Here is a 13,516-nt window from a genome sequence, read left to right as displayed (position 1 = left end):
TCAACTTGACTTCAGGTGCTGTCGACTAAAAGCATATCATGCAACTGTGTATTTGAAGGAAATATTTTCCTTATTGGATAACTGTGAAAACCCACTTTAGGTCTGGGTCACACCTTGTTGTGGCAACCCCCTTAATGGACAAGGAAGAAAGAAGCTTTTTCTTTTTTCCTGCTTGCTCTCACACTCACTGGCAAGTTTGAATATCCCATGACTTCGTGAAATATTGCTTCACATTATTAAAACCTACTTCTTGAAAGTTGTACTGCATAGTTTAATGTCAACCTGACACACGCTGAAGGCATCTCCAGAGAGGGAAACTAAATTAACCAAAAGACTCCATAAGATCAGTTTATAGGCAAGCCTGTTAGGCATTTTCTTAGTTCATGATTGATGGGGGAGGACAGCTTGACCTGCTTAAGGGTCCCACGGGCAGTGAGATCAGGATCTGTCCCTGGTGCATGGGAGAGCTTTTTGGAACTCAGTGCCTATGGTGGGACACCTTAAACAGCCTTGGTGCAGAGGAAGAGGCTTGGACCTGCCTCAACTGAATGTATCAGGAGTTGGGAAATGGGAGGTGGGTTGAGGTGGGACACTGGAGAGTAGGAAAAGGGAGGAGAGTAGAATCTGTGGTTGGTATGTAAAATGAATAGAAAATTTCTTAATAATAAAAAAAGAAAAAAAGGCATTTTCTTACTTACTGATTGATGACAGAGGACCCAGTCCATTGTGAGTGATGTCATCCCTTGTCTGGTGATCCTGGGTTCTATAGGAAAGGAGACTGAGCAAGCCATTTAGAGCAAGCCAGTAACCAGCACCTCTCCATGGTCCAGCTCATGCTCCAGGATTCCACCCTGCTTTATCTCCTGCCCCAACTTCCTTCTTGATGAACAGTTAATTTGAAATATAAGCCAAATAATTTCCTTCCTCTCCAACTTGCTTTTTGATCATGGTACTTCACTGCAGCAACAGAAAGTGTAAGTAGGTCAGGAGTCCAATATAGACTCAAAGCCAGTAGTTATCTAAGAGTACTCTAGGATCCATTGCACATTGGAGGTGCTGAGACATCAATTCTCCTTGGAACGAGCTACTATGGGATTCTTGGCCTTTCTCACTTGAGACAGCCATGATTGCACTACATGGACCATAGCTGTATCCCCTTCTAGTAACTCCCCTTTTAATATGGATATAGTCATTCTATCAGGTCTGTCCTATTACAGAACCCTGATTAATATAATAGGACATCAATGATTATTGACAGGTAAGCCTGGCGTGAACAGATGACTTTGGCAGCAACATATCAGCAATTATACAGAAAAAAATCCTGTGCTGTTTTCAATACTTAATTTCATTGAGCTGCGTGTGTGTGTGTGTGTGTGTGTGTGTGTGTGTGTGTGTGTGTGTTTACTATATTTTGGCTGGTATTGATTTTTGTTACACCATGACTTATGTAACTAATCAGCAATGGATAAGATAGGATTTTCACCACTGCCATATCATAAAGGGCTATGGCCAGGCACCATCCTGAGAAGGTGCGTAATAATTGATATTGGTCCTTTGGGAGGATTTGAAAATAATGGTGACAATCTTAGGTTTGAAACCTATGAACATTTTTCTGCATTGTCTGGATAGAATACAACCACATTAGGTTGACATATATGATGCTCTTAAGAAAATGAATAGATTAAAGAGCAGGAAATTGAGGCTATGGACGATTATGAAATTTCTGGTCCCATCTTCTAATGCAAATAGTAAGTCCTTTTCTATGTGGATTACAGGAGACAGTAAGAACTCCATGATCCATACATTTCTGTGTTCCCATAGATGCTTTGCCAGGAAGCACTGAGCATTCTGGACTTATGTCCTTACGTCCCTCATTTCTGTAGAGTCCTGCATCCACTGTGTTATTACTCCTGAGCAGTATTTGCATGCACAGAAACTGAGCAGTAGAATATTCAGTTCCTTCAGCTCTCCCCTCCCAGAGCAAACCTCAGTGCCCTGATCATCTTCTCTAGTATCATGTACTCTCAACACACCACTCTGCTTGGATCTTGGTTCAATTTTGTGTAAATAAGGATGCCTCTAATAAGAATAAGAAACATCCCTGCTGACAAAGAGCAAAGGCCATTGGTGGGTGAGTAGGTCCAGTTATGTAAAGACAGTTATAAAATAAATGCAGACCTGACATTGCCAATATAATCTTGACCTGGAAGCCAGCATTCTACCAAAAGCAGAAATAAATGAGCTGTAACTGAGAGGAAGAACAGTAGCAACACCCCATGACATTCAGCACTCTCCTTCCAACAACAGCGGGTTAGGATACCCATCAGGAAACAGACATAAGTCTTTGTTTTCTCTTTTTATTCTTCATCCTCTAAAACTTTTGTTTTCACTATTAATTTGTAAAATTTATTTTATCTTCAAATATTTTATATTTGTATCCATATTCTTACTGGTATCTAATTTCACACACCTACGCTTTTATTTTACAATTGAATTTTTATATCCTTTCTCTTTTCATCACATACTTTACATGATATTCTTTCCCTCATTCTCTTGTCTGATTTATATCCTCCAGTTTCTTTTTCCTTTGTCTTGCTCCACCACTTTAACTTCAGTGTTTTATCACTTTTACTTGCATCTTCACTAAAAACAAATACTACATAATTTTAATTCTATGTAGAGATTGGCTTTTAAGATGTTAATATGTGTATTACAATCTGAACAACCATAGAGGTTATGCAGCTTGTAAGAGTCAGGGAGAAGAAGATTGCCCATGGAAGGGTTTGGTCTAGCATTGTATTTAATTCATTCAATTCTTTATGTTAACCTTCCTTATAACAATTAATATTTTTCCATAACATGTCCATGCAATATATATTTATCATAATATTTCTCAGCACATATTATCACTACACCCATACACAACTAAATTCATGTTCTTTTGCTCTTTAAACACATAAAACAAAAAATGAAAATCAACAGGCATACTAAAAGAGAATGCCAATAAGAAAAAAAAAACAATTAAACAAAAAGTGTATAAAAAACCATGGAGACTGTTTTCTACTCTTCAACTAACATGGGTATATGGCCTTCCCTAATGTGTGGTTGGTATACCCAGTGACACTGCAGTGGAGGAACCTGATTTTTGCTTTCAAAGGCATCAGTTGCAAGTAGCTTCTTGCCTAGTGTTGGGACCCTGTGTCCAATTCGTCATCTCAATCTGAGGACTCTGTCAATCTTGAACTGGTACAGGAGTTGGACATGCTTTCATAGGCACTCTGAGTTCCTATGTGCATTACTCCTGTTGCATCTAGAATTTACTGTTACCTTGGTATCATTCATTACCTCCGGTTCTTCAAATCTGTTTGGCTCCACTTACACACAGATTCATGAGCCTTCAGGAGAAAGGTTTCATGAAGATGTCCCATTTAGAACTGAGATCTCAAAAAGTTTCTCACACTCAGCACATTGTCCAGTTTCTGGTGTCTGTGCCCATTACTGTTTCCCACAAGAAGAAGATTCTCTGATGAAAGTTTGTAGGTATAACTCCATGGCTATAGCAATATTTCATTGCTATGTTCTTATAGTGAATTACAACATCAGGTTTTCCCCTGTGCCTATAAACTACCGAGTCTCCGGTTCTTGAACAATTTAGAAGTGCCAGGAATGGGTTCCACCTCATGGAGTGGACTAGTCAGGGTCTCTAATGGAACAGAACTGATAGAATGAATGAAGATATAGTAAAAGGGGGATTTTGAGTGACTTCCAGACTGTGTCCCAGGTAGTTAAACAATGACTGTCTCAAGAAAGTTAGGCCAAGAATCTTGAGTCGTTCAATCTATGAGGCTTGCTGTCACAGCATTGCAAAAGTGGTGATGATCCTAGACAATTCTGAGGCAGCTTCTGGTATTCAGTCTATGTTGGATCCCCAAGAAGTAGGTTCCATTACCAGTGAATCAATGTCTCCAGATAGTTTAGGATATATCAACTTGCCATTGAGTGTGAGGATAAGCAGACAAAAAGCAAAAGCCTACTTCTCTCATATTCTTTTAAATGGGCTGCCACTCCAAGATGAGACCCAAATCTGCTGTTGGTTTTCTAAACTATCCAATCAAGAAATCACTTGCTGGCATACCCAACCACAGAAGAGTTTAACTTTTACCATCTGACACAGGAACCCAAATGATCCTTGATACTTCAAAACCCAGAGTATTCTCATTTACCTTCAGATTAGAATAAAACCTCTGAATAAATAAAACCTCCAAATGGAACTATCTTGGGCAGGAAAATTGCATGCCATGCACACATTCAAAGTAAGTAGCAGCAAATGGAATAGGAAATGATCTACCTAAATTAGCTGATTACCTATTTCCATCCTTGACTTCAGAGACTTTGACTAAGATGTCGGCTTCTGAGAAGAAAACAAAAAGATTTCTTCACTATCGAGAGAGCAATATTAGATGCCATAATCAAACAGCACATTTTATTGGATAATGTGAAAGCATGACATGAAAGAAACAATAGGCTAGTCGAAAACAATGGGAAAATAGTTGAGATTAAAAAGGAACGTATTCTCACATTACAAGGTGGGAAGACAGAGTAGTAAAAGATACAAGAAAGAAGGAAGGGATGACTAAGAGGTGATCTGATAAAATTTGAGATTGGTTTAAATACAAAAGCAACCATGTAGCGTATATAAACTTCCACCTTTCCTCCCACAGACAGCCCTGAGAATATCCACTACATTGGAACATGCCAGGAGCCATCTGGACTTCACACTCCAAGTACAGAAACACTCCTGTCCTTAGATGGTCCCCTTTACAAACCATCACAAGAAACCATGCACTAATATGGAAACTGAAAATTCTGTGTTCATGTTTTCCAGAAAGACAAATGACAGAAGGAAAATGAGGCTGTAGTTTACCCCATCCCATTGGGACCTCTGCTTTGATTGTCAGCAGACCATTAGCTGCCACCTGCAGCTGGTCTCACATGCTCTAACAATTTCCCTATCTTTCTATGGCCGTGAGACAATATGCCAGTTTTAGATAATTTCTCAGGTAAAAAAGAGTCCATCCAAATTATTACTTTCTGAACACCTCCCAGTAGAACTAACATGTTTGTGAAAAGTGAAAGTGTGCATAGTCTGAAAAACCTGACAGACATGTCATTATGACAGTCCTTCCACTCAGGAATGACCCAGGAGAAATAAATGAGAAACAGGATACACAGATAACAACACTGAGTGTCTGTTCAGGGATGTGATTCTCATCCAGCCCTGCCAGTAATAGGACCACAGCAAATGCTATGAAGTCCATGTTGGCATTTCCTTCAGTTTCTTCTGATTTCCAATTCCTCCACCTTCCAGTCACAGTTTGCTCCCCCTCAAATCCAATTGCCGCTAATTTACCTAACCTTCCCCTACATTACTATGTAACTCCAGAACCATCACTAGTTTCCAGAGAACTCAAACCTGATCTCACGCCAACATATATTTCCTATACATCTGTGGTCAGTGAAGAGAAACACATCAGATAGGAAGGATCCTCTAGTTGTTTCTTATAAATAGGCACAAGCTGACACACCATCAGGTATTTCCCTTCTATGGTTGTTTTTTACTGTAGTAAAATGGAAACTGAGTCTTAGAGATGATTTAAGTTGAAAAAAAAAAAAGCTGGATTCAATACAGGATCTGACTGACCACTGCTTGATACTCTTGTTACCTATACAATAGAAATATCCATAATCCTCCCATTCTACCTATACATCATTCTTGTTCAGAAATCATGTTGAACATTGCCCTAAGAATTCTATTCTGCAAAATGAGTACAGACTTCTAGCATAGGCAATTTGACCTAGAATACAGGGTATTTACTTTTAATATAGTTATCCAGGGCAACATTGATAATCCTAGGAATGATCATGGAATATACCCATGGTAGTGTTTGTATACTCTCAAGGTTCGTACCCTTAATATGACATGAGCATGAGAGGAAAACAGACCATCCTATTCATGTAGTTCTCTATTCCCCTACAAAGTAAGCCATTTCCTGCCCAACACCCATCATTGTCAAACATGTCTAAAATCCATGAACCTGGTCTGAAAGAATATTCTCCAAAACCTATCATGTTAATAACTCTGTATCTCTTTTCTTTACATCATTGATGTTCCTGTGGTTGTCCACAGAGATCTATTATTTCTTCTTAGTATTAAGGTGATTAGCTAAGATCAGAGCAAATGAATTTAGGAACCACTATATACTTTTGGGATTAGGGCTGTTCATAGAGTCCAATTATCTACCAGAATCAGACCTTCTTCAAAGTTACTGAATGCAACCTTACATTCATCAAGGGATTTCTTTATTTTTGATATTTATTTATTTATTTTAACACTCTGCTACTGTTTCCCTTCCTTCTTCTTGCCCCTGCCCTCCTGTTCCATTTCCCCTCTATCTACCTTCCATACTCTCCTCAGTTTATATTCAGAGGAGCAACAAAACATGGTATATTAGGTTGAATGCTGGATGAGGTAGCCCAGTATGAGGATAAGGGTCCCCAAAACCGACAAGATTCAGAGACAACTTCTGTTCCCACTGTAAGGAGGCCCACAAGAAGACCAAACCACACAACTATACCATATATATAGAAGGCTTATATCAGTCCCATTCATGCTTATTGGTTGTCAGTTCAGTCTCTGTGAACCCCTATGAGCACAGGTTAGTTGATTCTGTGGGTATTCTTGTGATTTCTAGTTACAGACTTCTAAGCATCCCATAGAGTCTTTCTTCTCCAACACCCATGAATTTAATAGAGTAAAGTAGAGGTGTGTAGACAAAGTCATGACCACTATTTTTTCTCCCATTCTAGCATCCTTTCAAGAGTCAGCTGTTTCCCTCCCCTTTTCCTGAGAATAAAATTTTACTTGACACCTGTAGGTCTCTGACTGCCAAGAAACCAAAAAGAGTTGACATAAGAATCCAAGAAGGGGAAATACTGGTGTGTTTGTTCAGTAAGAATCTATGACATCACACCCCAACTCCACAATGGTATTTTCCATCCTCAGTCCTATAAAAGCATGCTCCCATTCAGACCTCACTACCTTCTGCCACCATGAACGCACTCCTGGTCTTGGCCCTTGTGGGAGCAGCTGGTGAGTTTCAAGCCGTGTCCAACCTTCTCCAGCATCTTATTTTCAACCTTTGTAATTTCCCAGGCTTCAGTTTACTCCTGTCTCCCTCAATGCATTCTCCACAATGTCCTTTGTTTAATTCAGGGCCTTGATTATTGAGGCAGATAGGGAGGCAAAACTGAGGGTGCAAAAAGTGTACCAGGTGCACATTCCTCAGCAGCAACTGCACAGGGAATCCAACAACAGAGTTATTGATGAATTTCAGAGGGAAGTATGCAACTGACATGTAAAAAGACCCCTTGGAGTATGTTCTTAGGTTATTTCTTCTGTCCTTTTCCTGGAACTCTGAGTAGTTCTGAGCCCACTAGGATCCACTTACCTGCCTTGCAGTCCTTTCCCCTGGCAGATATTGAATCTGAGTGCTGACTACTGGGGACAGTGATTTCCCTGCTTTCTCTTAGTCATTCTGCTCAGATAGTAATACTAAAACAGTGGGAAGGTGATATGGTGCTGAGCAATCCACCCTCCAACAGCCTGATGAATTGGCTTCTTTCTTTCCTCTCTAGCGGCTTTTCCTTCTGAGACTCTAAAAAGTCAACATACAAGAGGTACAACCAAATATTAGATGGAAGAGTAAAACAGGCTATGGGCAAAACTGACTTGTAATGGGATCCCACTCCTTGTGTTCTTAGGTAGTTCTTGTTATTCCAGCCCTGATGTTCTGAAGAGATATGAGGCCTTTGGGAACTATCTATCTGTCCTACAGATGCCAGTACTGGGAAATGCTATAATTTATGTTACCTATAATAGACAGTGATCTGAGTTTTCTTACACTCATTGTGCTCAGTAAAAATTCAAAGGGTTTAAGCTGCGGTAGAACCAATGGCTTCACCCTCTAGCACCCTGATAAATTGGTTTATTCTCATTTCCTATCTCCATTCAAGTTGCTTTTCCTGTTGACGATGATGACAAGATCGTCGGAGGATACACCTGCCAGGAGAATTCTGTGCCCTACCAGGTGTCTCTGAACTCTGGGTACCACTTTTGTGGAGGTTCCCTCATCAATGACCAATGGGTGGTGTCTGCTGCTCACTGCTACAAGAGGTAAGTGATGGGCCCCTGGATGCAGAGCTCATGGCCAGGGACATGATTAGAACATAGCATTGGGCAAGTAGTGAGTTGTAAGGTAACTAGGGAAAGCCTTGAAGAAAAGAATTCCTGTCAGCAGCTAAGTGTCATGAGTAAGAGTGAAATTTGATCCAGAATAAAAATCCTCTCACTTTCCCAAACAAACCCATCATATAGCAAGGATTATGAGCCATTAAACCCTGATGAATTGATCTTGCTATCATAGACACCAGTGAGAAAGTCAGACAAGAACTTTGTATAAGGACCACCAGCTAAAAAGACTAATAACCTCTAAGTTTTCAGAAATCAAGCTAAATATTGATTAAATCAATGCAATCTCTACTGTGTGTTCTCAGTCCTGAGTATGCATCACAAAGATGACGAGGTTTCTTAAAACAAGGAACCCAGGGCTAGATTCTGGCTCAGTATTTCTGGAGTTGGAAGCAAGAATGTAAACTTCTCTAAGGGTCCTATGTCACACTGATGTGGGTCCTGGCACAACTCTTTGGTCTCCACAGAATTAGGTTCTACATAGTAATAGTTTTTAACAAAGCAAGAAGTATTTGTTATAGTTCCTACTATAGTAAACAAAGACTCAGAGGGTGAAGTGTACATCAAATGTAAACTTGGGTCCACATCCATGGATGTATCAGAGTCTGTAGTATGGCAGTTTAAAAACCAGTCCAAACTGCACTCCTTTATTTTATACCCTATATACCAACAACCTCTGTAGATTAAAGGGCCAGGGTGCCTAACCAGAAATTGTCCATCACTGAAGAGCTTCTCCTCTGAGCTACCCCTGAACATGAAATTTTGGAACCTGTAGTGTGTTTTGGGTAATGTGTTGAAACTCTCATCCATGTCTTTTCTTTCCAACAGCCGCATCCAAGTGAGACTGGGAGAGCACAACATCAATGTCCTTGAGGGCAATGAGCAGTTTGTCACTGCTGCCAAAAGCATCAGGCACCCCAAGTTCAATTCGAGGACCCTGGACAATGACATCATGCTGATCAAGCTAGCTTCCCCTGTGACCCTCAGTGCCAGAGTGGCCACTGTGGCTCTGCCCACCTCCTGTGCACCTGCTGGCACTCAGTGCCTCATCTCTGGCTGGGGCAACACCCTCAGCTCAGGTGGTAAGTATGACATTTACCTACTCCATCCCTTCCTCCCCATGATTCCCAAACCAGACATGTCTCTGGATTTGAACTTATTTTCTTTTACCTTCCAAATATGTTTGAAGTACAACAAGAAGAAATGTATCGCTGGTAACAAAGGTTAAAAAATTAACAAGAAGTTCAATTCCTGTAACCTAATGAGAACAAATATCCAGTGTGTTATACTGAAAACAGGATCAACAATGGTCATTTTATAGTTTGAGAAAACTACAATTCTTTGTTGGAATTTATACTCTTAATGATTTCTCTGGCACTTTGCCATGGTGTTCAGGGATAAATGATTGTTCCCTAGGGTGCTCTAATACATATTTTTCTTTGATCACTACCTTTTCTCAAAGTGAATAACCCAGACCTGCTCCAGTGCCTGGATGCCCCACTGCTGACTCAGGCTGCCTGTGAAGCCTCCTACCCTGGGAAAATCACCAACAACATGGTCTGTGCTGGCTTCCTTGAGGGAGGCAAGGATTCCTGCCAGGTGAGTGGCTCCCTGAAACACCTGTTCTCCAGGAAGTGAAATTTGGACATTCAATATAATGAGACTAGAAGGATCATGCTCTGGGATCAGGAAAAATGATTTCTACCCTGGATGTCCTTTCATCTCATTAGTTAGATTAGAGGATGTGTTTCAATGAAAAACAAATAAGAGTCAGAAGGTGATTGGAATGGGTCTTAAGGAAAGAGCAGATGTGACCCTTTTTCTTCATGCTGCTTCTTTAAACACAGTATTTCTCCATTCCAGGGTGACTCTGGTGGCCCGGTGGTCTGTAATGGACAGCTTCAGGGCATTGTCTCCTGGGGCTATGGCTGTGCCCAGAAGAACCTCCCTGGTGTGTACACCAAGGTCTGCAACTATGTGGACTGGATTCAGGACACAATTGCTGCCAACTAGGGATCCTTAATACCTCCTCACTCCCTGTGTCAATAAAGTGCATTTGCCGTCACAACCTGTTCCTCTGTCTGATCTCTCTAGTCCCTTAGCTCTGGGAGGCAAGTTCTTATCTGAGGGCTTTGATATCAGGCAGACATTCTCTGTTGAAAATCATTCTGGACTCAAAATGGGCCTCAAGAAACAATCATCAGCAACACCTGAAACACAACAATAATTTCAGTGGAGCCATAATGGGGAGTTTATTTCATTTTACCTTTTCAAGAAAAGTCATGTCTAAATAGCAGAGCTAAAGATTTTTCTTCCTTAGTACATCAGGGGGATTTGAAGTTGTAAAGTATGCATACACTGTTGTGGTAGACAAGACTACTGATTTCTTTGACTATGGCAGAAACTCTTTATACCCAATGTAAATCTTAGCAATGATTAACTATCTTGGCTTCTGAGTTTCCTCCCTCATATTCATTTTAGGAGCTTTGATGTAAAGTCTTGCTCTGAAATCCTAGCAGGACTTGAACTTTGAATTTTCTTGCTTCAGGTTGCTAAATGCTTAGACTCTAGGTTGCTCCAACAGAGCTGGCTCTCTACCTAAAATTGTTCATGCCAATGCAGTTCTACTCCAGCCTAAGAGTGGGTGTCCTACTTAGATAATGTCTCACTGGGCGTCCTCAAATTCCACTTATTTTTCTATAGAAGAAATAAGAGGTTCTGGATCTAAACCTCTCACATCTCTGAGCAATCTGCTTTCTGTATATCTCACACAATAATGTTAATGTGCATGTACTGTCCTGAGAATTCCCTTAGTCATGCTCACATTTACTTAAGGTTCCCTTCTGTAGTGGTATTCCAGTGCCGCAACTACAAAGCAAAGATTCAGAGAAGGTTGTTCATGAACTCTATCCCACACCTGGAAGGTGATAAAACTGGTTATTGTCAGAAATTTTTGTTATTTGCATGCCCACTAGTGGCTTCCCTTCTTTTCTTACTGGGTGGTCTCAGATGAGGAAGAGCCCATGCTATTTGATCTTTTACATCTTTCCATCCCACCCTCACCAACAAACACCCATGCCCACTTCCAGGCACTTCCTGGAAGTATTCCCCAGTCACAGTCTTCCATGACGTCTGTCTACTTATAGAGAGCTCTTGTTCATTGAATTCTTTCTGATTTAACACTTTCCTGATTTCTCACAATGTTCAAGGCACCAATGAAGCTTCTTCTCCGGGAATACAGGACTCTGTTTTGTCTTTCTCCTGGTGTCCTTTCTATGGCTGCAATAAAACTCTCTGACCAACAGTATCTTAGTGACTTTCACTTAACATTCCAGTGCGTCATTGAGAGATGTCATAGCAAGAACTGAAGCTAGAGTTAAAAGCATAAACCATGAAGAAATGCTGTTCACTGGCTTACTTTCAGGCTTATTCTCTCATTAAAAAAATTTAGTTTTTTATGATTTTCATACATTATATTTTGATTATATTTACTCTCTCAATTTCTCCCATATCTCCCCTTCTTCCCTACCTATCTAGCATGTGTCTTTTTCTTTTTCTTTTTAGATACATCAAATCCTATTTGTGTCACCCATATACACTTGGATGTGTGGTTCTGCACTGGAGCATGGCTTACACTTTCAGGAAAAAAACTCACTCTACCTCTCCCAACATCTATCCATTGTCAACAACTCCTCAGCTAGGGCTTATAACTTTATGCCTACCTACCAGCTTCCTGCTGGGATTTGGTCTGGCTTAAGTATTCATGGCTCTTGTGTATGCTGTCATAAGCACTATGAGTTCATACATGCCATTACCATGTTGTATCCAGAAGACACTGTTTCCTTATCATCATCTACAACCTCTGGCTCTTACACTCTTTCCACATCCCCTTTTGCAATTGTCCCTGATCTTTGGGAGGAAGCTGTATGATATAGATATACCACTTAGGGCTGTACACTCAGAAGTCTCTCATTTTTGGCATCTTGACTGGTTGTGAGCCCCTTTTTATCACAATCTATTGCAAAAAAACCTTTTCAGATGAGGGTTCAATGATTCCCTGTTCTATGTGTATAATAATGTCATTAATAGTTAGTTTAATTCTATGCTCATTTAGCAAAGTAATAGTAGTATCTTCAGCACAAAGGGCCTGTGATATTTCTTGGTTCTAACAGTGATGCCAGTTATGAATTTCAACTTGTGGCATGAGGCTTAAATCCAATCAGAAAGTGGTTGGTTACTTCCATGATGTTTGTACCACTATTGCCCTAATGGCCATGTATTTCCAGGCCAGTCATTATTGTACATCACAACATTCAAGCTGGGTAAGACTCGCTATTACTTTCCTGCTCTGACAGTGTAAATGGCACCTCTCAGCATTATGATATCTAGTCTGTAGAAATGAAGTTTCAGGGTCAGTACCAACTTGCTTTCTCCACCTTCTATAACTCTTTTATGTGGTGTGTTGAGCAATCAGGCTGTACCATCATGTTCTGGAAGGTAACCAAGAGTAATCAAAATAAACTATTCTCTTTGGGGTTATATGGGACCTTAGTGGCCAACAAATCCAAAATATTTAACCATTTCCAGACAATGGGCTTTTTATTTCTTAGTTTATGGTTTCTAGTAGGGGCATTTTTACCTTGCTATAGGGTAACTCCATCATTAACTCTTTTTATGTATGTGTATAAATATTTTAAGAAGCTTCTACAATAGTAAGCATCCATGTGACATTTTCAAACTTCTTTAGTTATCCATTTCCATTAATACACACACACACACACACACACACACGTACACTAAGTCTTCTTATCATCTGGGACCCTTTTCCACTTCCTTCTATGTAGGGACACCAGACTCACACTACTAGCCTCTTCCCTCCAAGACAAGTGCCTTTGGACCTTTTTGTAGGTAGAAATACTAGGCTCCTACCACCAACTCTACTCATCTGTCTATACATACCATAAAGCCTTGGCCTTGTCTTTATGTAGACATCTTGGCAACTCTATACATTCTTGTGCCCCAAGGACCACCCTTTCCAGGTAGGGGCCCCAGACTTAATACTGTCAACTCCATCTGTTCCTGTGACCTGGCTCAGGAAAACATGCCCCACACCTGTCTTAACTCCCTCTCCTCTGTCTCTCACCTTTAAGGTAGGAATTTTAGACTTGTTCACCAACTCCATAGACTCCCAATGCTTAAATACAAGTA

General features: G+C 40.4%; 1 protein-coding gene and 1 gene segment (V, D, J or C); one reads left to right on the top strand and one right to left on the bottom strand.

Moving 5' to 3' along the window:
* LOC128098744 (T-cell receptor beta-1 chain C region-like) overlaps positions 1 to 13,516 on the bottom strand; it is a 431,175-nt gene that overhangs the window by 128,228 nt on the left and 289,431 nt on the right.
* LOC128098747 (anionic trypsin-2) lies at positions 7,111 to 10,321 on the top strand. Its single transcript, XM_052720142.1, has 5 exons — positions 7,111 to 7,150; positions 8,074 to 8,233; positions 9,137 to 9,390; positions 9,771 to 9,907; positions 10,172 to 10,321. The coding sequence occupies exons 1-5, from the start codon at positions 7,111 to 7,113 to the stop codon at positions 10,319 to 10,321; spliced, it is 741 nt and encodes a 246-aa protein (XP_052576102.1).

The sequence above is a fragment of the Peromyscus californicus genome, unplaced genomic scaffold, assembly GCF_007827085.1.
Source record: "Peromyscus californicus insignis strain IS unplaced genomic scaffold, ASM782708v3 Scaffold_6__1_contigs__length_162567912, whole genome shotgun sequence".
Lineage (NCBI taxonomy): Eukaryota > Metazoa > Chordata > Mammalia > Rodentia > Cricetidae > Peromyscus > Peromyscus californicus.
Note: the sequence above shows the minus strand (reverse complement) of the source record. Positions and strands in the feature narration are given on the sequence as shown.